We start from the raw sequence: 26,654 nt of genomic DNA, 5'->3' as shown, positions 1-26,654 counted from the left end.
CGCTCCTCAACTCTGCCATCAAACAGACGCACGGCCTCCTGAAGATGTGCAGAGAGAACCAACTCAGTCCCAAAAAACCGAGCAATGAATCAGTCCTGAAGAAATTAGCAAGAATAACAAAAACCTGATCGTTAGAATTGAAGCCTTCTCTGTTACGGTCTTGATGCAGAACTGTTTCAATACTGAGTATTTTATAAAGCATCACATGGATGGAAGAACATCCTTTTTTTTTTTTTTTCTATTTTAAAAGATACTTCATCTTTCTTTTCACAACCCAAAGTTCCCCAACCTGTCAGGGTTGTACCCTATATTTGCCCACAATACACTAGAGATGCCATATAAATAAATAAAACAGTTAATTAACAGCACACTTTTCAAGTTGTAGGTTGGATCCTACGCTTGTAGTTTAGCTCCAGTTTAAGAGAAACGCATGCAAGCACGCACACACACACTACTTCTTATTCCAGACATGCATCCCGTGATTGATTGCTGGCGTGTGTGAATGTGTTGTGAGCGTAAACGTTGGCGTGCGCGTGCGTCCTAATTGAGTGCGTCTCGTGAGGGTGATTGCTCAGCCCTCCTACATGTCTCAAGTCATCAAAAGGAGTGAATGTAACCTTGGGGTAACTCACTGGAGCTCAACACACACACACACACACACACACACACACACACACACACACACACACACACACACACACACACACTGGTGCACACACATATATTCAAACGCAGTCACGCAAAAGCACAAACATACATTCAAGCAGATACACAGTAAAGGATGTGTGCATTCCCAGGCACAGATTAAAAAGCACACACACTCACACACACATACATCCAGAGTCTCACAAGTACTGTATGCAAATGCTTAGTTTTACTGGCCTCTCTGAGCGCGAGAGCAGCAGCATGTCAATGAGGTGAAACAGGAGGCGTCAACCTGTGTGGCGGCTCCAGCACTGTGTGTGTGTGTGTGTGTGTGTGTGTGTGTGTGTGTGTGTGTGTGTGTGTGTGTGTGTGTGTGTGTGTGTGTGTGTGTCGACCTCATGTTCCGGTACAGCGGCTCCACTCCCAACCTGCACTCAACTCTCCCCGGTCAGCCCACCTCAAATATACAAAAGACTTGCAGGTGTATACAACATATTTCCCACAGCAGGATCAAATTAATTATTTTCAAATATTTCTTTTTCTCTTGAAAACATTTCTATAGGCTGCATTATGTAGGTTCAGGTTTTTCTATAATTCTAAAATAGACACACAACCTTTAACGCCATCTACTAGATATTTTGCGATCAGAAATTGTTTATTGTTCACCTTAAAACACTTATAAAGCGCTTCATGATAAGTTTTATTCTATTTAAAATAACCCCAAAACACAATCTAACCTTCAAATCTGTAAATACAGAAAGAAGTTGTCCTCAGATCTTCAAGATGTTTCTTTTAGTGGTGAAAATAAACTTGAGTGTTGTATATTTTATTAACTCTTCATGAATTAAATGTCCTCGTGGCTGCACTCTCCATGAATCGGTTTGACACTAATGATATAAGAGGCACGTAAAAGCAAATGCTGCTGCGCTGTGACTATTAAACCACCTGTATTCTGACATTTGGTCTCATTGTTTAATGCCATTTTACAGCTTGTCATAAACAGACATATCTTTCCTGTAATATCACTAACATGCAAGATAGTTACTTATGAACTTATGAGCCCAAACAGACTGAGACAAGCTGGATGCATCACAACACACTACAAAACGGTTTTATCTGCTTCGAGCCACACACTAACATATTGCAACCAAAATAACATAGAAACACAAGTCACATGTGGTCAAAGAGACCTGGAATGAACTCGAATTATCGTATCTGACATCCATGACTCAGCTTATTGAGCTGAATTATTATTATCTGATCTGTGAAACAGAAGCTTCCGCCTGATTGAATCTTAACCTCGTCCTCATTCAAAATAAGTCTATCAGTGACAGAGCGGGATAAAAGGAGAGGACGTGGAGGCTGAGAGGCCACTGACTCCAGCCTCTGAGTGTGGCAGGTGGGGGAAGGTGTGTGTCTTCACCGCCGAGTCTAGTAACGAGTGGGCGATCAATACCCTATATAACAGCGCTTTGTTAAAAGCAGCCTTTCACCAGGCCGTTCTCTGTCTTATTGCCACACACAGACATGCACACACACACACACACACAACACCCTACAGATGCCTTCCATGCACCTTTCTTCAAAAACCTGATCTGAGGTCTTAACCTTCCTGAAGGGTTTCAGGAGCAGCTGGAAAGTGTCCTCCATTCCTCAGCCGTCCTCCCTCCCAAGGTCTAAAACTGAAATCGGTTTGCACAAACAGACATAAGTACACACAGCCGTGCGACGTCCAGGAACGCTGTCTCGACTTAAACACCACAACTGCTGCTTGAATGAATCCAAACTTAAAGAGCACTCAGCCTTCACGCTGCAGTTTAATGATTTATATCTGAAGTCTCGCAGAAGAGACGACAGCAACGGAATATGAGCGAGTCAACAGATCTGTGTCCTCACAACATTATCAAGACCAGCTCAAACTCACATGGTTTCCACGGATGCAGCATCACACACGAGCCATCTGGGCACTTGCAGGAACTAATTCAATAAATGCGACCAGTCTATTTTTATTTCTGTGCGCACGCAGAAGCACCTCAGTACTTCTGCAAACAAGTATTAGGACTGAAATACATTTCCAGGAAGCAATTTATTCATAATTCAATCACATATATTGCCTTGTTTGCATTACCATTAATCGGTTCGTGCTTTATAAAGCAAACCTGCCAGGTTATATAGTTGCCATTGTACTGTTCCTCACCTGTAAGGTACATTTCCTCTCCTTCCAGGAACATCATGTGACAGCGGGCACACCTGGCACAGCTGGGGTGGTAGTGTTTCCCTCCAGCCTAAGGAAAGGAGAGGAAATAAGTGAGCCGCGCTCAGTCGACACAAATGGGAAAATAGGAACAAAGGGGCGATAAGAAAGAGAAAAAACAAAGCAGAGTGAATAATGGGGAGAGACGCGATAAGAAGCAGAAAAAAGGGAATGAATAGGGTAGAGGAGATGGCACAGCGGGGCTTTGTTGGGTTTCCAGAGCTGCTTCGTCATCAGTCGACACTTCAGTCATTTAAAGAGGGACAGCTGCAGCTTCTCTCCACACTTTTTTATTTTTCCAGTTCAACCCACACAAGACTGAAAAAAACCCCTGCACATCACGACTGTGCTTCCCATCTGTATAAAGCATACAAACATGTTCACACAAACACAGCAGGCACACTCACCTCCAGGACTCTGCCGCTGATGTACCTGCTGCAGCTCTCGCACCTGATGCCAAACTGAGTGTGGTAGTCGGCCTCGCAGTACGGTATCCCATCTCTGCCAAGAACACAAACAAAGCAATGTCACTCCACTGTTCAGCTCTGCGCTGATCGTATGAATATTCATCCTGTGACGCCTTTTGCTTTTAATGTCTGGCTGTCTTGAGTTGAGCTTCAACACATCGCTTAACAACAGCGAAGATGTTTCCAGGCAGGTGTGTTTGTTGACTCTGGGAGGACACTTTCAAGCATTGTGGGACAAACGCTACCTACTTGCTGATGTACTCTCCGGTGAGCGCCCGGCCGCACGTCCGACATTTGAAACAACTGACGTGCCACTGCCTCTCCAGAGCCAGCAGAGACTGACCCTGCTTGATCTCCTCTCCGCAGCCGGAACAGTCTGGAAGGGGGGGGAAAGGAGGAGCGAGAAGGAGGTGCAGTTAGGAACACTTTCAGCGTTTTATATATTTATCATCCTCCCCTTTCTGTGTGCTTTGGCTCTCCGCTCTGCCAGCCTCTTATCACTTCTCTCCTGTAGTGACAGTCGCACTGTTCCTGCCAGATGGAGGCTCCAGAACCAGGCTACCACACCACCTGAAGCAGCCAGCCGCCGTCTGTGTTTGTGTGTGTTTGCAGGTGCGTAGCTGCAGGGAACATGGATGTTTCTGCAGCCGTCAGCGGGCGGTCGGCACAGTTCTTAATCCGTACGAGAACTGAAGTTATTTAACAAGGTTCATAAATCTCGAGCCTGTAAGTAGCTTCACTTCAGTACACAAAATCGCGGATAATGATAAATAAAAAGAGTAAAGTGATTTCCACTCCGGAAGCTGGTTTTAGTTCCGTGTGGAGTTTTGCACAAGAGATTATTTCCACGTACAACCTAAAGACATGCATGGAAGATTATCTTAATGCCAGATTGCTGTTAATTTGGTGCAAAATAATAAGAACAGGTCCCAGTTTCACTTGTGTCCCGTTTACAAGAAGCACACAAATCTATGGCAGAGCTTCTACCAGCCTATGGAGGCGCTCTTCTTCCAAAAGTCAAATAACTGCACAACTCTGAACAACGAACTGAGACTGAGCTCTTTAGGCCATCATCCTGCCCGTGTGCACAACTGAACATTCCTTAGTCACATCCTGCTCAGCACCGACTTATTTTGCATCTGTCAGTTTGACACTTTATTATAATTCAACAACTGCCTGTCATTTTAGTGACTTTATTCATCTGATGTATCACTATTATTACTATTATTTTCCCTCTGAGGGATCAATAAAATATACTTTACTTTATCTTGCCTTTAAGTGATGTAGAAGCAGGGAGACTAGCGTTACAGCAGCTAGCGTTCTTTGCAGCCAGACCCACAATCCAGAGTGAATGTTTTGACTCTAAATAAATTGGAATATTGCCATTTGCTCGATGTTAGCGAGAACAGGCCCCAGCTCTGCCTGCCTCTTGCTTGGATTCAGTCGATGATGGACGGGAACTGTAGGAGCAGGAGGACGCTTCAGGGCCCAGTTCTACCTTCAGGTCTTCGGATTGCACCTCACAATCTAAAACCCGCCTGGTGACTGTAGCGAGCCTGTAGGTGTCTGTAAACGTCAGTCTCAGCACTAAGATACATTTGCTCTCACTACACCAACTTGTATGAAGCAGTAACAGAAAATTCATAATGCAGCTGTTTACAGCTCTTTTTCTTTATGGGAAAAAAACTTGAAACTACAATGAATATTCTTTAAAAAAGTGTGGCATGTGGAGATGAAGTCGTGCCAAAAAGCTCTGTTGTCGCTCTGAAAATGTATTAATGAACAACAAAGATCGCCATCAAGTACAAGGACTCAACCTTAAATGTTGCATCTTACTGACAAAAACACTCGCTGCAAACATGAATTAACCTCCTGATGACAATAGTTTGGAGTAAATGTACTATTTACTTTGGTTGAGTTAGGATTGATAAAACCTATGGTGTTGAGCTTTTGTTAGAAATAATTTGCATTTAGATTAGATTTTGTATCATCACTAGGAATGAATGGATAAGACCAAGGAGGAATGTAACAAAGTACAAAAAAGAAATGCAGGGACAGAGACGGATAAATAAAGCTGGATGTTGGACAAGAGAACAAAGAGTGCAGAAGCAGGTGAAACATGCTACACACAACACAAATCAACAACACATATATAAAGAGAAGAGATAAAACAAAGAGCGGTTTTAAAAAAAAACAAAAAGAGGGAATCCAGCTGGCATTTTTCATTCATGCATCTTTTTCTTTTTTTTTTTTTGGACAAATAACACAACTGGCTGTGGATTATCGCACCAAAAGCCTGGCGTGCCACCCGTGCGTGTGCATATATTTGAGCGTGTGTTTGTTTCTTACAGCTCGGCCCGTGGACCTTGACGGGCTTGTCGCTGTTCAGAGAGTGTGAGCACTGCTGACACACACACTTTTTTCCACAGAAGGTCACCCTGTCTCCGATTGGGAACGGACTCCTGAGGACACATGATGCAAAGAGAGAATGTCAGTAATGCCATACAGATGGAATTTCTCCTTCAGTCAAACCTTCCAGTCAGACGGTTTTTATCTGCCTGGAAAGGTTAATGTGCCGAGATCTTAGCAGAAGGAATCCTTTCAACACATACCTGAGGGATGAGATGAAATTAATTCATAACTGTGCAAGTTTGGTTTGACTGCAGCAATCACAACAGTTTTTAATGCAACAATTTGTCCTGAATTGTCTCCAGAAGTCAGTGAAGGCAGGAAAGTAAACAGGAACTCACTGCCCTGCTGCACTCACACATTACATTTTAATTGTAATCGGCCACCTGCGGGGAGTGAAAAGACTCGCAAAGTCAATAAAAAGGGAGAATGTGGCGCTCCGCGAGATTCCCATTTGTTGCTGTATTTATAGTGACAAGTTACAGATGAAGCAGCGCCGGGAGGGTCCCTGAGGCTGAGATACAGCTGTAAGCAAAGGCACTAGACTCCACATCTACACTACATCCACTCATACCATTATTTACATTTTCCAATATTTTCACTCTTAAAGTTACTGATAAATTTACACCAGGTGGCCACTGACTGATTTATTTTTGATTGCTTGCTTTGAATGTTGCGCACAGACAAACACTCGTCTCTTACTTGCAGATGCTGCAGACGAAACAGTGTGGGTGGTACGTCCTTCCCAGAGCGGACACAACCTCTCCAGTGATGTACTGATCGCAGCTGTCACACTGGGTCCCGTACAGCCGCTGGTAGTCCTCCGTGCAGATGTACTCGCCGGAGTGGTGGAAGAAGCCCGAGTGCACCAGGTCACAGCCGCACACTGAAGAGAGAGGAACAATCCAACTCCAACACCTGATTTCTCTAAAGCAAGGGAAACGCCGCACGTTTAGTTTAGGTAAGAGGTGAAGTTTTTCTATTTATAATTTCAATCTATTCACTGATCACCAAACAGGAATGTGTCTAATGGCCTGCAACTCAGTATAATTCACCATGACGAGTAGAATCACACACACATCGTCCATCCGTCAAATATCTTCTGTAATGCTTCCATTCAGGGTCGCGGGCCGCTGGAGTCGATCATAAATGACTCGAGGTGACGGGAAAGTACACCCTGGACAGGTCACAACTCTGTCACAGGTCAAACACGGAGAAGGACAATCACTCACTCACGGACACACCAACACACACACATACAGGCAATTCAGATTCACTGACTGACCTCTGCTTTTGGACTGTGGGAGGAGAACATACAAACTACACACAGAAAGGCCTCAAACCCAAACCTGAGGCAAGACTGAACCGCTACACCACTGTGTCAGTTTCCGACCTGCAGTGTATGATCTGTGTGATATTCCACAAGCTGCTTCTGTAATTAAAAACCTTTAATCATCGGACTGCAATGACTGAAACGCTAACGTTAATCCACTTATCTGAAGGTTTCACCCTCTGGTTTGGGAGCAGCTACAGCAACATGAACCACGAGCAGCTTGTTGTGAGGACCTGGGTCTGTTTATGCACGAACAAAAAAGCAACCCTACATAATGAAGCTCATTAAATTCCTTTGTGACACATATTTTATAGACGCATTAATCTGGTCGTGTGCGGCAACGCCACAATGATGGTTAAGGTTGGAGCAATTAAAGGCCAAAGAATAAGAACTGTGCCCTAAAGTCACAGCGACACGATTGGGTGTGTGTATTCGGGATTTGCAGAGTGCAATCTGTTATCCTTTCTGACCTCTAAACGGTTAATACTCTAATCTGGTTTTGTGGATTAGAGCAGAAACCGTCTAATCTTAATTCATAGAGTATGTTTTGGACGTCAGTCCATATGCTGAACTCATGTGGACGAGGTTTTAATCATTTAAGACATTTAGACTCTCTTTCATTATGTAACATAGTCGGGGAGTCAGCTGATTAGCTCCTCGCTCGTTCAGCATCACAACAGCAAACAACAATTTTCAGCAAGAAAAAGAACGAGAGAGGAACAACAGACCGTCTGACTGATCTCCAGTCAGCGTAGGATTACGTGGAGCAACGAGACCTAAAATCCACCAACCGAAAGGTGGAAAGTTCAGCCTTCATCTTCCTGCCAATGACTTAAAAAAAAAAACAACCTCACATTGAAGAAAAAAATGTATTATACTGAAAGCTAAACAATGTATTGCATTTCAAAGACAGGAAATATGGTTCATTCATTCTCCTGACATGATGTGGTACACCTTATTTGATTGTGCCTGTTTCAGACAATACAGAGAACTGGAATAGTTGACTGGTCATCCAACAGTTTCACAGCCAATTTATTCGATAGGGGTCTGAAAAGTTTTCATGCAAGCGAATCTGGGACATTACCGCGACTGGACGTTGGGACAATGAAGCTTCGGATGACTCCTGAGAACCGTTTATAAAATGTCTTCACTGGCAAAGTTGTTAACTTTGTTACCTGTGTTTGTTACTTCACTTCTATTTGATCTGAGTACTTTTCTATTCAGTCTTTATCTGATTACCTTGTGTTGTAAATGAACAATATTCAATCAAGCAACCAAAATCTTTTTTCTACAAAATGTTTAAAACAATTAAAATGGAATTAGAATAGATTTGAAATGCAAATGCTTAGGAAAGGCATCCTTGTCCCTGTCACCTAAATAAAGGAAAGACATCAGTAAAATTCCGTTGTTGTAAGGCTCTGTGCTCACACATTACACTGCAGTTTATAGCACGATGCTACTTTACATTACCACAGCTGAATCCTCTTCAAATTGAATTTTAAATGTGCAATAAAGAGTTTTTTTTTTTTGCTTGTGTCTGCTTTATTAATTCACTTTTATGCGCTTTCAGACTCGTCGGCTGCATGTGCGAGAAAAGAAACACATGAGCGCACGTGGTCACACACACTGCGTCTTCTATATGCACTGACAGCATGATGTATGGCTTTTATTTAGCAAATGCAAAGTCCTTCAGCCAGATGATGGCCCGTGGTCCGGCTGTGCAGAAGGTGAGGAGGCCTCGGCTCAGCAGGTTGGAGGAGCTCCGCCGTGATTTGCTCCGGTTGGCAGAGAGCCGGGTCCCTCGGCTCCCACCGGCTGTGTCTCACAGTATTTAGAACAATACCAGCCAATTACAGCACCACACCAAGCTCCATCTTTCTGTCCTCTGTGTCTCCAAAATGAAACGAATCGCTGGTTCTCTTCAGCCAATCAGCTCCACACACGACCTGCCACTGCGACGCAGTCTGCAAAGCGTCCGGCCCAGTCGACGGAGAAACACACTGCGGTGCACTGAGCGGCACCATGACACAACCCCGGACGTACCGTAGGTTAGACGTCTGAAAGGCAGCCAACGGATCAGGATATCTGACAGTGAACCGAATGTCTGGTATCTAATTAAGCTAATGGCTCTAAACCCAGCAGAGTGAATGGATCCGATCTGATCCCAGCCGGTGTGTTAAGTGGCTCAGACAAAGACAGAGAGAGCGTTAGAGAATAGGACTTTAAAGTAAATGTGGAGAGGGCGTAAAGACAAGTAAACTGTGCTCATTGAGACGGAATTCTTTTGACAGGATCCTGGGACCGAATCCAAAGACCATTCATTCATATCACGATAACTTTCAGTTCTCCTCTACGTCGTCGCCTCATAATGTTGTGCAGACTGCATATTCCCTCTGCCATTGCTGTTCGCTGCACATTTCACCACCTTATTGCCTGTAGTTAAATTATATGCTACGACTGTTGACCATAAAAATGCCCCAATAATCGGAAATACTTGAGGTAAACTGTTGGACACAATCTGCCTGATTATGTAAAGCAAACATAAACGCAGGCTGTTATAAACCCGACTGAGAAACAAGGCATGACAAAAATAAGATTTATTGACTTTATTGGTCACCGAGTTATCGAAAAGACTTTCTCCACTTATATAAGACTGCAAAAATAAACTGAAAAACCTGCTTGTGTATGTATTCCACCAGGTTTTCAGCAATTTGACAGAGGCTGGGAGAAGCGACAGCTCCGAGCGGTCTGAACTGCCCTCTGGCAGCAAGACAAATCCTCCTGAAAGCAGAGGCTGGTGTTCAGAGAAGAGGAGATGTCAGGAGTCCGCCGTGTTGTTTTTTTGTTGCTTGTTTCTGTTTCTACAGACTCAGACTCATACTCCCGTCACAGTCATTGCTGGGCAGATTTGCAAGTCTGCAAAACTTTAATCACGCTCTGTAAGATCAGTCAGGACAACGTCAGAATGATTTTATGTTGCTGTTGTTTTTGCATCTTTCTTTTCTTGTCTTTACAATTATCCCACCGCAATCTCCAAAATGTTAGAACATTCTATAAAATTTAAATAAAAAACAACTAGAAACATCTCATTCGTGCAGAGGCTCAACAGTCCTGGATCTTCTTATCAGAACTTTATGATAATTCAAAAGTGTCTTCGGCTGCGCAGCCTTGCTGTTGTTAATATTATCATTCTGTGAAATACACCTGTTTCTGTCCTTTGTTCTCATTGCAAAATGCTCCAGTTGCCTCTTCAGGAAGTTTTTCTTCTGTTTTCTGCATTTTTTTTCTTTGGCTTTGCGAACTTTTTAGGAGTGCATTGCTGCTGTCACATCCCAAACAGTCCTCATGCTTTTTGTTTTCTCTTCAACACTGAACATCATTCCAATACGCTATACTGAATAAAATATAGGTTCATGAAAATTCATAAACACTGAATCTTTTTAAGCCCTTCGACACAGCGTCGCAGCGTTTTCGGAGTTGGATCGTGGAGGATTGTTTCCGGCAGCAGGATGCAGATCTTCACCTTGAGCAGCGCGAGTTTAAGACCAGAAACGTTCTTTACCAGATGTGGCTGTCTTATTTCTAGCAATAAAATCTTTCTTCACCCAACTCCGCAAGGAAAACCTCTCAAGGCCAATGCGGACTCGAACTGTGAGCCGATCTGTGAGGCGACAGCGCTGACCACTGCAGCGCCCAAATCCAGTTCCAACATGAACAGTCGAGTCCTTCCTGCAGCCGGTAAACACCGGGGCATCATCTCCAACATGATAATGGTGCTTCTTGTTTCCCTCCGTCCTCCACATGAAGCGAAGCTGCTGTCGTACAACTTCTAAATGTCAGCGTGACCTTTATCAGTCTGCTGAGCCCCGGCTCCTCTGACGCACGCTCACAAATAAATTACTCTCAGGTAAAGCACAACAACGCACGCGTCTCAAAAACGTACGCGCAATGTACCCGCCCGCCATCCTTATTTCTTGATGTCGTCTTATTTCTTCAGCAGACAGCGCGTATTAAAATGAGGATTCACCCAAACAGAGCTGAGGAGCGAGGCTCGTCTCGTTTCCCACCGGGCCGAGGGGATTCACACGTTCATCTCCGTCTAAACGAAAAGCTGTTAAAACGAGGCGGGGGGAGCTGCTCAGACTTGGCCTCTCTAGGGGGAAACCTCTCTGGTATATTTGGATTTCAGGTCATGTTTTCAAAAACTGTCCGTCTTCAATAAAGACCAAAATATAACTACACTTCCTTTAATGTCTCAATCAGGAAGATTAAATTGAAATATTAATAATTCACTGCTTTATAGTGATCTCCTGACAGGTTTCTCGTGGTCTGTTATGAATGTCACTGCTGCATAACTTTAAGAGGCCAAAGATAAAGCATGTAATCCGTCTCTATCTTCTATATCTGCTTTATCCATGGACACTTCAAATTTATTCTTTTTTCTTTGATACTTAAAAAGCTATTACATAATTATCGCGATAATAGGAAACATCACTGTTTTTTACACAATGACAAGTTTAGCCTATTTTAATATTGTCTTTATTCAAAATATGATTTAATTTTGATCTGTTTACATATCCCGACACATTTTAACATTCTGTCTCTAAATAAGATAGAGTTGTGTTTTTAAGTCAGACACTTAAAAGGCACAAACATATAAAATATAAGGAGTTAATCTTCCATTCAAGCCAATCAGACATGGATTTAGTAACAAACTAAGAAGGTTGCAAACACTAGAGCAAATTAGGTCTATATATCTACAACGCATCGTCATGACTGATGTCCAAACATTATTTCTAAGTGAAATGTCATCTTGCACAAAGAGCCTTTACACTTTCACATTTACAGCTCAATTACAACATGTAAATTGAGAAATAAATCTTACTTATTGTTTCCAAATGTATTCTGGATAAGATGCATGGCTGGGGATGGGGGAGCACCCAGCCATTTTTCTTTTTTAGACTACAGCAGACACGGGTGACTCGCAGCCTAAGGGTCACATCTGGAAGCTTATTATCAAACTGTAAGAATTATTGTGAGGATGACAGCATTTTTAAACACTTTAAAGCTCAGTTTCAATTGAAAATGCCCCAAATTACAGTTTCACCGAGTTCATTTTAAGACAAAAATCATTAAGACCTTCAATTACCGATAGTAATTCTCATTAAATTACCTGCCATAAAATGTGTGCTCATTGACAGTTAGGCCCTCTGACAGTCGGGAGGACATTTTCAGAGCCCTTCACAACGATTAAAGTTGCTCAGCTTTGCTCAACCTCATCTTTCCAATGTGCCACAATTAAAAGTGCTGTGAAAAAATGAAAAGCCATGTCAGTTATGTAACACCACTTTTTTTGCTTGTTTGCTGGTTTTCTGTTCTTTTGAGCTGGACTTCAGCCATCTGGTGTTTTTATCTTTTTTTAAAAATATCACTCATAATGAGAACATTTTATCAAATCTTGCTCCGCACTGAAAGGAAAATCGATTTTTTTTTTTTTTTTAATCTGAAAAAGGCCCGTCTGTATCACGTACTTTGTAGCGGAGGAGGCTGTGCCCGGGCATAAATAACTCCATTAAACAAAAAATTTCATTTGACACATTTACAGTGTAATTATAATGGAGAAGAAAATGTCACAACATCCATCTCCCGGAATATAAATGAGCATGTTCCTGCCTGCCGCCATCCATTACTCTCCCTCTATCACACGACATTTCATTCTTTCATGGACACTCCGGACAAATCTTGCTGACTGAAGCTCAATGTTCAAATAGGTCAAAGGCTTGTCAGATGCTTTCTTGCCCGACTTGTCAAGCACGTCTTCCGGACCATGCCACCTCACCCTAACCTTCCTCAGCCTCACCTGTTGTCTCCAAACTGGAGATTTCCTACATGTAGCCTCAACTCTACATGCTGAATCGACACAAACCGGCTCCTCCAGGAGCTAAATTGAACCTGGCAGATGCTGCAGACTCCTGTGTGCAGAGGTTTTAGTCTTTATTATGCATATAAATATTCAACTTGGAGTGATGATTAAAGCATGTTTTGCTTTCTTGGATGTTTTCATGAAGGTTCAAAAGAGTTTTTAAGTACATTTTCTATAAATGCAATTCTGTGATGGAGAATTTCAGTTAAATAACCTACTTGAAACTGTTTCCCATCCTGGAGACAAAAAAGCAACAGAGTCAGAGTACCTCCAACCATCTGGACGGTCATTCAGACCTGATTCAATCTGTTACCGCAGCATCGCTGAGCCCACAAATCCCAGGACCAGCCTGCACAAGAACCTCTGAGGGATTCACTCTGGCCATCGCATTGGTAGTCAGATCACTGACTAACCCTAACTTCAAAATAAAACACAGAAGCAAATATTAATAAATGTATTATTTGTTGTGGATCGATTTTTGTGCTGTTTTCAATTCACGAAGTTGCAATTTCCCAAACTGTACTTGTTTTATTATTTGTTTCTCACGTGTTTTTCTTCAACAGCTGCAAAGCCAGTAAAGAAACCTATGAGCTGGATGAACAAAGATCGAGGACACAATGATTTATTTAGTAAACAAACTGACAAGTATAAGATGGGCCATGTTTTTGCTGCTGATGCTGATCCAGGAAATATATGAGCTTCATCCAAAAGGTGGGAAACACTTTTCCGTCTTATATTCTCATTGAGACTCTTTTATGGTCTTCCTGGTGTGTGTGGAGCTTTTTATCCTTTCAAACGCGGTGGTGAATGGAGATACCAGGGAGACACGGGGTTAGGACATCATCCAGATGGAGTGTTTCTCGTCGCATTGAGCTGTCAGAGACTCTATACAACAGCCTCCACCATGACTCAGTGATACTATAAGAAACAGATTCCACAAAACAGCTGCTCTACACTTTTTACAGACCCATTTTGTTGAAAATGAAGGTGTTAGGATTTAGGCAGCTGCTGAGCGGTTTGTGCTTTAGTAAACAATGACAATACAATATGGGAAGTCTTTTTTTTTTTTTTTACAGATGTAACACCAGAAATTTCAAGAAAAAGTGCTTAAAAAACACTTCTATGTGCTTGTTGTTGTCTTTTCTTGTCATTATGTGGAGATGCATCTCTACTATCTTCCCTGCTTTGCAGGGATGTCACATAAAAACAAAAATACCACAAAGTCAACAACCACAACCGGAAGCTGGACTCACAGTTGCCGTTGCTGCGGCACGTACAGATAGAGACACTGGACATAATTTATCCAGCCCCATCCTGCCCACATTCATCCATCCAGTTTTAAAACATGCATTTGATTGTCATTAATGACTTTGTCTGTGTGTGTGTGTGTGTGTGTGTGTGTGTGTGTGTGTGTGTGTGTGTGTGTGTGTGTGTGTGTGTTAATATCATTTTGTGCAACTCTGTCTATCTTTGTTTTGTTCGTGGGGAGCAGTAGATTTTTTAATCAGCTCCAGCTGTCTTATTTACAAATACTTGGATTAGTCTCTTTAAACGCCGCTGAGACGTCAAGCTTTGTCATACTCTTCAAGTGATAATGAACTGTGTTTGAGACCGTCGTATCACTGGGAAGATTCAGGTCAGAGTTCATCATCACACTTCAGGCTTTGGCTTTACCCAAACTGGACCAGCAGCGTGCACTGGGGCGGTTTGCAGCCGAGTGTGAAGCGATGAATCAGCACCTCCAAACCCGAGACTATGGTCCTCAGCCGGAAGAAGGTGGTTTTCCCCCTCCAGGTCGGCGGAGAGACCCTGGCTCAAGTGGAGGAGTTTAAGTATCTTGTTCACGAGTGGGGGACGGATGGAGCGTGAGATCGACAGGCAGATGGGCGCAGCGTCTGCGGTGGTGCGGTCGTTATATCAGTCTGTCATGGTTAAAAGGCAGCTGAAGCTCTCGATTAACTGGTCACTCTACGCTCCCATCCTCACCTATGGTCATGAGCTTTGGGTCATGCCGGACACAAGTGGCTGAAATGAGCTTCCTTCGTAGGGTGGCTGGGCGCTGCCTTAGAGAGAGGGTGAGGAGGAACAATAAATGGGATTTTTTTTTTTAAAGTCCAAACTTGAAATTACCTGTTAACAGAGCTCTACAGTAGTGTTTACCAACAACATGCTCACCACAGACGGTCATTTTATTAACATTTCATAGAGGGCTGAATCTGTTTCAGCAGCAAAGACGTGGAGGCTAATGTTTTTTCTTTTTCTTTTCAAGGTTAAAAAAATAAAGCTCATTATGACGGAAGACAGTTCTAGTTATTAAATGTATTATTCATCACTTTTTCAGAGATACAACTAACAGATTTCATTGTTGGGACAACTAATCGAGACCAAAATGAAAGGGAGAATAGTAACTTTCTGAAAAACCAAAGAAAAAAAAGTGGGTTTGGGGGTGAAATAAATACAGCAAACACTAACTGATAAATAAGATAATGCTCTAATTTATCCCACACTCTACTCCCTCTCTCAGCCTCTGCTCCATTAGTTTTATTTTTCCCTCACCCGCCTCCTATCATCCTCCTTTGTGTTCATCAGGGGGTCGGTTCAACTGCAGTTCATCAGAAACACTGAAGTATTTAAATACTTCTACATCTGTTAACAGAGATTTGCAGCTCGTGAGACTGAAGTGTTTTAACTGTGAACACAGATATGTGCAAACACAGAGAATTGACACAGAGACAGCAGATAATGATTCCTTTGTTTACTGCCAGAAGTTGGTCGAGGCAAAGGGAAAACAGACTGAAGAACAAGAGACTTAATGAAGACGGATGCAAGAAACGAGGGATCCAAGAGGCCTGCCGGTACACATGTCCGCTGTCTCCTCTCTGTGTGTTTAGCTCGCTTTAACCCATAAAAAGAGGGCAAACAGTGGTGGACAAAAACACCGGCTTTCTGACCCACTGTTCAAATCCGAGGACACACACACACAAAAAGAAAGTTGCCACGCAGGGCTGATACAGCGGCTGGCGCTCCATCGTTTGTCCTTGAAGTCTCTTCTGAAGAAAGGCTGAGGCAATCCGCGACTGTCTGCGAGGCAGAGCGGACACTAATTCTGATAAAATGCGCAGGCTTTTCTCCCGCTATATCTCATAAAAACTCCTCTCATCCCAAAGTGGGTCATATTTTTACTGGAAACACGGGTGTTTTCCATCTTTTTTAAGGAGATGAGGCACCTGCTGCTGTCTGATCGATCTAAAATGAATTAGTGGGCTCAGGTTCTCCTTTGAGGTGCAAATTGCTACCTGAAAAAAAAGCTTCAAATGTTTGCACACACAGAATCAGACAAATTCTGCTTTTTGTCATTTTTTTTCCCGGTAATAACTGAAAGCATTCTTTACAAAAGAGATGCTGTAAGGTCAGATATGTGTATGTGTTAATATAGCAGTGTACAAGCAGAAAAGAGCAGACGGGAACAGACGAGGGGATTATTTCAGACATGAGGCTGAGAGGAGACATGGAGAGAAGTGAAGAAGGCAAGAGAGGAGTCAAGGGAGAGATTAGAGGAAGCAGAATTGAGAAAGAGCATCACATGTGAGGAGAGAGGGAAACAGGCAGTGAAGTGAGGGAGTTGAGGATGTGGAGGATGAGACACGGGGGCCCAGGGGAGGGATCAATGAGGCCATCGATCCGTCCGTCCAGCACACATCTGCCGCCCTGTCACTGTCTCCCCTCATCTGTTTGCATCATCAACACAGGACGGATTTGCGAGACGGAGCTCGTTTGCATTTGCACGAGCGTGATGAGGACGGACGGGCGGATCAAAGCGAAGGTAACGGGGAGAAAGGAGCAAAGAGGAGAGCTCATCAGTCTGGGATCTGACTGAAATGGACGTCAGCGGCAACAGAACGGAGGCAAAACACGTCTGTATGAGGGATCAAAGCTGTTCCGATTCATCCCACAGGATGAGTGTGTGTCCAGCATGTCAGCAAATATTCAGGAGAATTCATTCAGGAGAGGCTTTTCAATCAAAACCAATTTCAGACCTATTGTGATTTAAGATTAAAACTGCAGATTGACAGAGTCTACAATGTCTGAAAACTTCATGACAGTCTAAAAAGTCATGAGATTTTTTTTTTTTTTTTACTCAGCGCAGCAGCTAAATGTAGGTCAGCAAACAGTTTTTGGAAATCCGCTTGTAACAGGTGACACTCCCGCTCATGGGTTCTGTGGCAGACAGCTTCCTCAGCCATCACCTTATTAATTGAACCAATCACCATCAAAATCAACACTGACACAGACACACACACCCCTGCTACCACTCCCAGGCCTGCAGCTCAGCCTCCTGCCACGGGCTCATCTGCTATATGTCAGCCTCTCTGAGTGTGTGTGTGTGTGTTATTCTCCTTTTATGGAGACAGAGGTGATCAGTCCCACATGAGCCTCAGCTGTGCCGCAATCACCTCCCTCCCACGACTTTATCATAACAGAGACGACGATGAATTCAATTCTTCCTAAAACATTTCTTCAGAAGATTCCAGCTCACTGTGGGTTAAAACAGATTAGACTCTGAACATGTCAAGAGACCATCACAGAGTAAAGACACACACACACTCATATTTAAACCTATTTAGTCACCAATATGAAGGAAATGCGTGTTTTGTGTTGAAAATCTAATTAAGTAACACACAAGGCTAAAATGCAAAACTGTACATGAGACCTTCATCAAAATCATACTGGAAGAAAATGTAATGTGTCTGAAATTTGCATTATAATAAGCAGCCATTAAAAAGTTGCAGGCTTTTCAGAATATTTAAATGTGACATTATCAACAATAACCCTCATCCTAAAAACAAACAGATCATTAACATCACTTATTAGTCAAACAAAAACTGAGCAACGCCGTTGCTCTGCTCTGCTTACTGGGAAAAACGCTCTCTCCCAAACAGCCACAGTAACAGACGAACGCACTGTTTACCAAACAGAGATGCATTGTGGCTCTCTGACATTCACGGCTCCGAAACATCATGAGACAAGCGGCCGACAGCCAGAGTGGGAGGAAAGAAGAAGAGCAGATAATGACCATGGGAAGAAAAAAGCCCCCACAGACATCTGTGTACTAAAAGCTGACAATCTGGTTCTTGTGGACTCCGTCAGCTGATGTCTGCGCTCCGTCTTTGGTCCATTAGTAACAGTCATTAAGCTCATTCTGCAAGATCAACTTTCTGAAATATTAAATACTTTGAAATCAAACATTCAGTGATAATTCAGGAAGAAGTAAACATCAACTGAGCAAACGATCAGTGAATTGGACGACTGACGATTCCACCGCGTAAGCAGCCGGTTAGACCGCGAGCTGCAAACCTGCTGACTGCACCGCGACGCTCGCTGCTGACTCTTCAGGCCCCGGTTTGCGTCGGTCCCACCTGCTCACCGGTGGAACTCAACCGTGCAAAGACGCGCATGCAGCAAAGACTCCTGCACGGTATATGCGCGCACGCGACGACACACTCACACCACATACGGACAGCAGAAACAGAGAACAGAGGTGACTGTAGACGTTATTAAGCCATTTACTGTTTAAATGTACGCTGGACCGAGTTCTTCCTGTTGGGGTCTTAAGATATACATGTTTTCTATTCGTATGCCTTTAGAATGCTTCATTAATGGATTTTAAGTTTCCGATTTCTGTCACTCTTTGTTTGTCCTGTGATGAACCGACCAGCACCCTGCAGCCCTCAGCTGGATCAATTTTTTTTTTACCAAATGGATGAATGGATCGTTTCTGAGATCAGCAGGCCAAATGCTGTTTGAAGTTTAGCTGCTCGAACAGACCCTGCCTGTCAACCAGTACCATAAAAGTGACACAATGTGGTTTTATGCCGAGTCGTTGCTGTACTGGAGCTGCTTCACAACTGAGCAAACCATTAAAAGACTTGATAATTACAATTTATTTGAACGACTAAAAGCCAAAATAAACACATCTTCAAAACCTCAACATATTGTGTAACTCAGAGGAATGAGTATGTAAATAACAGGAAAAACAAGATTTTCATGACTTAAGTGCCAATCGACAGGTTATATGTATATGTGTATTTTAATTTATCCACACAAACACATTCACACCAAACACACACATGCATAAAATCCCGCAGTATATTAATACTTACAACAAAAGAAGACAAAGCACTGAGGTATGTCACTCCCCGATTTAAGACATTATGCAATAGGTGACAGCAGGTAACGTAAAATCAGTAGGAGCAGAACGCTATCAAGGGACGGGATCACAGCAAACTACAGACCCTTTCCAAAAAATTTTTATATCGTGGGAAACTTTATTTATTCCCATAATTCCATTCAAAAAGTTAAACTTTCATAGATTATAGATTCAGGGCCCACGATTTCAGCAATTTCAAGTATTTATTTGTTTATTTTCACATAATTTGGGCTTCCAGCTCATAAAACCCACGAACACAGGAATTCAACAAATTAGAATTCCGTGGAGAAATCAGCCCAAATCTTGCAGGGCGTGAATGCTTCAGTGTCACACACTAATCATCTATTAAACTCAAAGCAGCTACCCAGGTTTCCCCAGGTGTCATTAACTTGCTTCAGTTTGGTTCAATTATCTCAGTTCGTTTCAATACGGGGAAAACTGCAAACTTGACAATTGGCCATGATTTGGGTGCAATGTCCAGTGCAGGTGTCGGTCAACTCTGCTTTCACTTCATGATTCCTTCTTCCAGATTTCGTCTTCCAGCAGGACCTGGCCCCTGCCTGTCAGGACCCTCTGGGTCCCGCCCCCTGGCTGGGTCTCCCATCCCCCTCTGTGTCCTCGTCTTTCCCTGTGCGCTTCGTCAATCCTACCTGTGTCTGTCTGCCTCACCTCATGTCACCTCAATCTCTCAATTATCCCATCTACCTATTGTGTCTGGTCTCCCGATCTAAGCCTATTTAGCGGCGTCTCTCTCTTTGTTCCGTGCTGACCTGTCGTACTTGATTCCCTTGTGTGCTCCAGGTCTAACATGCAAAACGCCATATTTTGCTCGCTAGTAATTTCTGTCTTTTTTTCTGCAAAAACTGAGAAGTAAATGATGATTTCTTCACAGCATTCTAATGCTTTGAATTCATGTTTTCATGGGTTTCATGAGCTCGAAGCCCAAATTAGGTAAAAATAAATACTTGAAATCATTGAAAATGTGGGCCCTGAATCTATGATCTATGAAAATTGAACTTTTTGAATGGAATTAAGGAAATAAATAAACTTCTCCATGATATTCCAATTTTTTTGGAAAGGGTCAGTATCAAGGAGAGAAATAAACAAGAGAATTATCCACATCTTAATTACATAAAAAATGATGGCAGTGATAACCACTTCAGATGAAAAACAATCACTGCTATTACAAAATGTGGATATCTACACAACACCCGTATACTTAGTGTCACACACTGTCACAGATAAAGAAAACTGACAAGTCACCGAAGGAAAACACAAGTTATTCTTACTTTCCCCAAAGAGCCGACGGTTTCAACACTGAAAACAGCCTAATGCGTGATCAGGAACTGCTCCTCCACTCCCATCATTGAGCTGCAGTGGCTGTTCACAAACTTCAAGATCAAACATCTTTTCACCTTTGCTCACTGTTGCACCTTTCCTTTGGTCTCGGGTGACAGCGCTCTTTTCTAATTAGAGACGCCTCGACATCCCAGATTTCTTTTTTCAGGATGTGACAGAGGCTGTAACTGGCTCAGTCCAGGTCAGCTTCCTTTTTCAGTGAGAACAAAAGCTATCAGTGAAATCAATGTTTGCTGGTTCCTTGTTGTCTGGATACTGGTAATTATTAAATATTTAATTATGCAGATTGATGTGGGTGGTAAACCACACAGAGACCGGTCCATAACGCTGAAGAAAGCAAACCAATACGAAGCATGAGAGAGGACAACGAACGCCGATGTGGGCGTGTGTGTGCGCGCACTGGAAGAAATGTTAATATTTACTGACTGCCTGACAGCGTGTCTCCGTGTGTGTGTGTGTGTGTGTCAGTGTGCGTCCTTCTTTACATTTACCTTGGCAGGTGAAGCAGTTTACGTGGAAGTGGGTGCTTTTAACGCGCACCACCTCGCCGCGGCACACCTCCCCGCAGCGCTCGCACACAATGGGCGAATTTCCCCGGCTGGAGAGCGGAGAGCCGCTGTTGTTGTTCCCTCCGTAGAGACCCGCCTGGTACTGAACTGCCGGCAGAGGAGAGCATAAAAAAAAAAACATGTCACTTGTTGTCATCCTCGGCGCGCCTCTTTTGTCTCCCATCAAACTGATTTCAAACGTCCCATCAAAGTGCGATAAAGAAGAAAACAAGCGAGAGATTTTCCTGTCAAGCGTGGCAGCTTATGCTGGTGTCAGTACAGCTCTCATTCACCGCCAGCAGACCTGCACCAAAGCACAGCGTATGCATGTGAAACCCAACATGCATGTTTTGGAAGGTGCTATGCTTGTGCAAGTTGTTTCTTAATCGTGGGAAGACAAAAAGTACACTTTAGGTGGTGAAAAAGGTGGAACGCAGGACATTATCAGTCAGTGATTCTCAACTGTGGGTCAGTGGTCTGATTTTAGTGTATCGTGGGTATTTTCCAGGGCCAAGAACAAGGCAATAGTCATGTCTTGTAGTTTGAATTGACAACTGCCACTTCACAGTCTGTCTACATGTGCTATTTGAGGTAACAAAACAATGTTTAATTTATAATAAATGGAAGAAAATGGGTGAAAATGCCAGTGTATGTTTTGGATATCTCAGAGGGAAAACAATTAAATTATTGATAAATTTAATGCACATTCCAATTAAGTCCTGCATTCATTTGAGTCTTGACCGGCACCAAACATCAGAGAACTGAAAGAGACGGTCAGCGGGGATCTCAATGGGATTACACCTCTTTTATCCTCACTTATGAAACTGGTCAAATCCCCCTCTCAGCGAAACGAGCCTTTTCTTCATGCTGTCGAAACACGTGCACACGCACACTCCGTCTCTGCCATCGCAGGACAACACAGCAGAAGAGCGGAGGACTGAATGGATCTCCTGACTCGCCGGCGCACCATCAGATTTTGATTTCCAAGTACTGTCAGATGTACTCGGCACACAGTGCACCAGACTGAGCAATCCTACTGTACTCCGCTGAAATCAATTACATTACAGTTAATGCTGCTGCATCCTGGAGCATTATGCAATCGCAGCAAACACAACAAGCTGGCAGGTTAAGCTGATGACAGCAGGGGGAGAGATGCAGAGAGAGTCCAGGATCTATAAATGTTTTCAGAAGAAAAAAAAAAAAAGGAAAACTGGGACAAAAATGTTTCCCAACTAATTGTATCATCGTGTGTGTGTGTGCGTGTGTGTGTGTGCATGCACCGCAGAAGCTGGCACTGGCTCTGTAGCCAGATGGCGGCACAAGGACTGGGACAACAGACACCAAGATCTGAACCACCTGTGTGTGGATGGTGTACTGAATGTGTGTGTGTTTAGTGATGTAGATGTACCAGTTTGAGGAATATACTGTACATATACTGTATGTACTGTAAATGATTCACCATCATAGTTGATTTGCCGTCACTTATAGATTCTCTTTAGAGTTCAGAATCAGTGGCACAGTGGCACAGTGGTCAGCACCGGTGCGTCACAACCACAGGTACAAGGTGTCTTTCTCCTGAGCTTGCGTGGAGGTTTTCCCAGGTAATCTGTCTTCCTCTAACAATACATCAACACACTCATTTGGTTAATGAGTCGCTGTGTGTGTGATAGTGGACTGCCCACTGGGCTTTATTGACCGGGATCCAGCTAACACAACACGAGGCTGGGGAGAAGATGGACTGAAGAAACTTGTCGTCTTGACATCTTGTCATGGCTCAAGTGGCTTTTTAATCAAATAATGTTTCTTCGTCCAGAAACTAGAAAGTTTGCATGTTCTCTCCGTGAGTACAGGTTTTCTCTACAGGCCTCCTGATTCTCCTGTTGATGCCCCGAGCCGCCTTACCCTGCGACGAAGGGTCCGACCCCATTGCTCAGAGCCCACTGAGCCCCTTGACTGAATCTGTGCATCAGATGTCACACGTTCTGCTTTTTACTCTTTATTACCTTATTCAGTAAGAAAAACAAGACGGAACGAGCTTGGTGAATTTCAGCTTTGCGTCACATTTCTCCACAAGTCTCCCTTAAATGGCTTCAAAGTCAGATAAGCCACTCATTCTGCTCTGTTTGACAGCATTTTGACGTGCTTTGACTTCAAGCCCTGACCTCAGGTAGGTAATGCTTCTCTGCTATGTGAGAGACATTTTGGGGAGGTTTCAGTTGCTCAGCCAGAACTCCTCTGATACACTGACAAGGCTGTAATTGCGTGAGCGGAGCCCCATCAGAGCCTTATAAGCTTAAATATCTCCCTGAGGTAGAAGGGAGGCTATAAAACTGAAAGGCAGACGCTTGATGTTTTGTGCGAGAAGGCATGGTGCCATGTCGGCAGACCACTTTGCTGATGATTTTCTGGGAAACAGATTTTGGGAATTGGTGGTTTCATATTCATAAAAAAAAACCTCTGTCCCGTGGTTCTACGTTTAGATGCAGAGGCATTTTAATATGGGTGTGCCTCGGCACAGGGTCGACCAAAGATGTACTCTTTCGTCCTCTGAGGAGGATTAACAAGCTTCTTCTCTCCAATATATCTGCAGAGTCTTGACAGATTCTCCCGACTATCAATCCATCTCTTGAACCACTTTCCCTGACTTGCTGATCACAGCTGACAATGGGGGAAGGCGGATGAAACAATGCACAGGTCGCCAATTCATCACAGGAGAGAGACAGACAGTTACACCCATATACACCCAGGGAGAACATGAAACTCCACACAGAAAGACGCTGAAATGACAAAAGTCTCTTGAAAAAATCCTGAATAAAACACATTTTTGAGCATTTTACCAATAAAGTATAATTTGATCAGGTTATTGTGAGAATGAATCAATGCGTGATCAGAATTACAAAGATATGTGACATCAGTATAATAATAATTACGATAATTTAAAATATTGCTGAAAGTTGACAGGTATCGACATCAGCCTGTTTTTCCTTCGTTCTGTGGTAAAAACCTCGTTGGCAGGATGAAATGTGGAGTCAATAAGTGAGTTAGTAATCAATAAACTCTTGGAGGGGCTGTTTATGTCTACTTCACCTTAAACCCTCCCAGGACGCTGCTGTATCGATCAGGGCCACACGCACACGTGCGCGCGCGCGCCATCCACGTTGCTTACCTTTTGTCGGTCCGCTCATGATACCGAGAGGAAGGAATCCCTGCAGCCCGAACGAAAAGTCCCTCTCCGTCAGTTCATTTCAGCCTCCGGCGGCGGGAAGAAGGCATCAAATATAAAAGTGTGTCCGGCCTCAAACTCTGCCTCCCTCACTCTGTCAGCCCGGAGAAGGGCTTTCCCTGCTCCGCCCGGCAAGAGGATTACCGTCCGGCGGCGGATCGCCGCGCCGCTCCTCCCTGCGTAAAAGCAGGAATTAAATGGAAACTGGCGCTTTGGTGCTGTTCCTCCTCGCACCGTGCGCTCCCTCTTCTCCCTCTCGGGAAGCTCTGGAGGGTCTCTGGTCTGCTGCGGACCCGTCCGTCCGTCCATCCATCCCGCCCTGGACGCTCAGTGCGCTCCGGAGGACGCGTGCGTGCCCGTGCGGTGTGCGCTCCGGTGTGAGGCTGCACGGAGCTGGAGGGAGGGAGGGAGGCTGGAGGCGGCGTGCTCAGGCTCTGCACTCTGGAGCCGGACAGTACGGAGCAAGAGCGCCCAGCAGTGTCTGAGCTGGAGAGGTGCAGGACGGATGTTCTCTGTCCGGAGCTTTTGGGCGATGGGCGCGATCTACCGATTGCGCTGCACAAATAATGGATCCTTACTAAAGGACAATCCATCTATGTAAAATTCATGGCCCTGGCCCTTCTGTAGGGCCCATAAAGTTTCAGAAATTTGGAACTGGATAAAAACTTTTGTGGATGAGGAGCAGATGTTTACTGCAGCTGTGTGTCAGGGGGCGCAGTGCAACCAGCAGCATGTGTGGAGAACTTTTGCATTTGAGTTACAGTGTTAGTGGATCACAGGAACATTAAAGCCAATATAAACCATGCAGTGCTTTAAAATTAAGAAATATCCCATTCAACCATATCCAATGATTGACACTGAATAGAATGAAATACTAATAAAACATTAAATAAGTAAATAGAATACAACAGTATAGAAGTAGGTATCATGATGTAAAGCTGAGTCAATGAAATTGTTCTTCAGCAAGATTTTTTTATAAGACGTCAATATTTGAAGTCTGCATGAATATATTGGCTAATTAGAAAATCAAGCATGATTCAAAATGTTGTAGCTTCAAGTGCAAATTAGCTTGGCTTGGCACATGCTTTTAAGTTTGTTTTAAGCATAAAGCTTGGCAGCTTATAGCACGAAATGAAAATATGTCATAATTTCACTGCCATCTAGTCCATCTATTATTGTTTAGTAATGATCTCATTGGTCCTGAATCCATCATACAGACGTATAGATATTTACACTCATACCAACAAACAATTTAGAGCCATCACTCCATCATAAATGCATGTATTTGGACTGTTAAATGAAACCCATACTGCTTCACATACAGGGAGAGCATGCAACCTCAGTAAAAAAAAAACAAACAAAAAAAAACAGTATTGAACCAGATCTGGTTGCCTGAGGCCAGAATTACACCACCACACAATTCAGAGGTGGTGTTAATCTCCTCTGCCCGACTCTCTGGTCCTTTATCTGACTGTGATGTATGAAACTGAAAATCCATTCCTCTGAAATATCGGTAGCCTGGAGGTGCCGTGTATCGATCAGTTAGATGGTCCTGATACTCCCAATGGGCCTTCACACGTGTAAAGCAACAAATCCCTGAATTGGTTGATCAGTGGCTCTCAGTGTAAGAGTGAACAACTTGCTTTTATACTTCATGTTGTTGTTTTTAATGTTTAACTTTCTGAATTATTCTTGTCTGTCTTATAATCTGATTTGTCTTTCTCTCCTTTAAAAGCTTCCTCTTTTACCTTTGAGTTTATGCTATTCAAACTTAATATGCTTTTTTTTTCCTTTTCAAATTGCGTGTCATTTTCAGCTGCTCTCATGTGTGAGCACAAGAAATCTGTAACTGCAGCAAACTACCAGCAGAGGGCAGTGTGTGTCTGAACAACAGTTGCTCTTTCTCAACGTGAAATCAAACAACACGCCATAGATATTCATAAATTATGTGTAAACATGTCAAATAATACATGTTAAAATCATTGTACATATGAAGGATGGGGGATGCAACATGGCAAGCAGACACCAGCTGAACTCAACCAGTATTTGGAAAGCAATCCTGTCCCTTGTCAGTGAAAATTAATTTCAGCTGGTTCAGTCCCAACTGATGATATGGTCCTCCAAGGCGTCACACAAGAAACATCTCATGATGGGTGAATGGAAAGACATTTATAACCTTACTGTTGCAGAACGCAGGGATGGTACTGGATACAGGAGGATTTCTGATGTTCCAGTGAGCACTGTTGTGGTCATAATCTGGAAGCGGAAAAAGCATTTCTCTATAA

The 26,654-nt window shown here is 43.3% G+C and overlaps 1 protein-coding gene across 2 annotated transcripts in view; it reads right to left on the bottom strand.

The window, feature by feature from the left end:
• Positions 1-24,626, bottom strand: part of LOC115395482 (actin-binding LIM protein 3-like) — a 42,233-nt gene extending 17,607 nt beyond the window's left edge. Inside the window, exons 1-7 of one of the 2 annotated variants that reach the window (XM_030101050.1) lie at positions 24,313-24,626; positions 21,090-21,254; positions 6,478-6,661; positions 5,716-5,828; positions 3,616-3,742; positions 3,307-3,400; positions 2,843-2,930 (exon numbers count right to left, since the gene is read on the bottom strand). In XM_030101050.1, the coding sequence (XP_029956910.1) occupies positions 2,843-2,930; positions 3,307-3,400; positions 3,616-3,742; positions 5,716-5,828; positions 6,478-6,661; positions 21,090-21,254; positions 24,313-24,331 (790 nt within the window). In that variant the 5' untranslated portion in view covers positions 24,332-24,626. The remainder of the gene's footprint in view (positions 1-2,842; positions 2,931-3,306; positions 3,401-3,615; positions 3,743-5,715; positions 5,829-6,477; positions 6,662-21,089; positions 21,255-24,312) is intronic. The other variant, XM_030101051.1, reaches the window with a different exon arrangement.
• Positions 24,627-26,654: the final 2,028 nt, after the last annotated feature.

The sequence above is a fragment of the Salarias fasciatus genome, chromosome 10, assembly GCF_902148845.1.
Source record: "Salarias fasciatus chromosome 10, fSalaFa1.1, whole genome shotgun sequence".
NCBI lineage: Eukaryota > Metazoa > Chordata > Actinopteri > Blenniiformes > Blenniidae > Salarias > Salarias fasciatus.
This window is presented reverse-complemented; position numbering and strand designations above follow the sequence as displayed.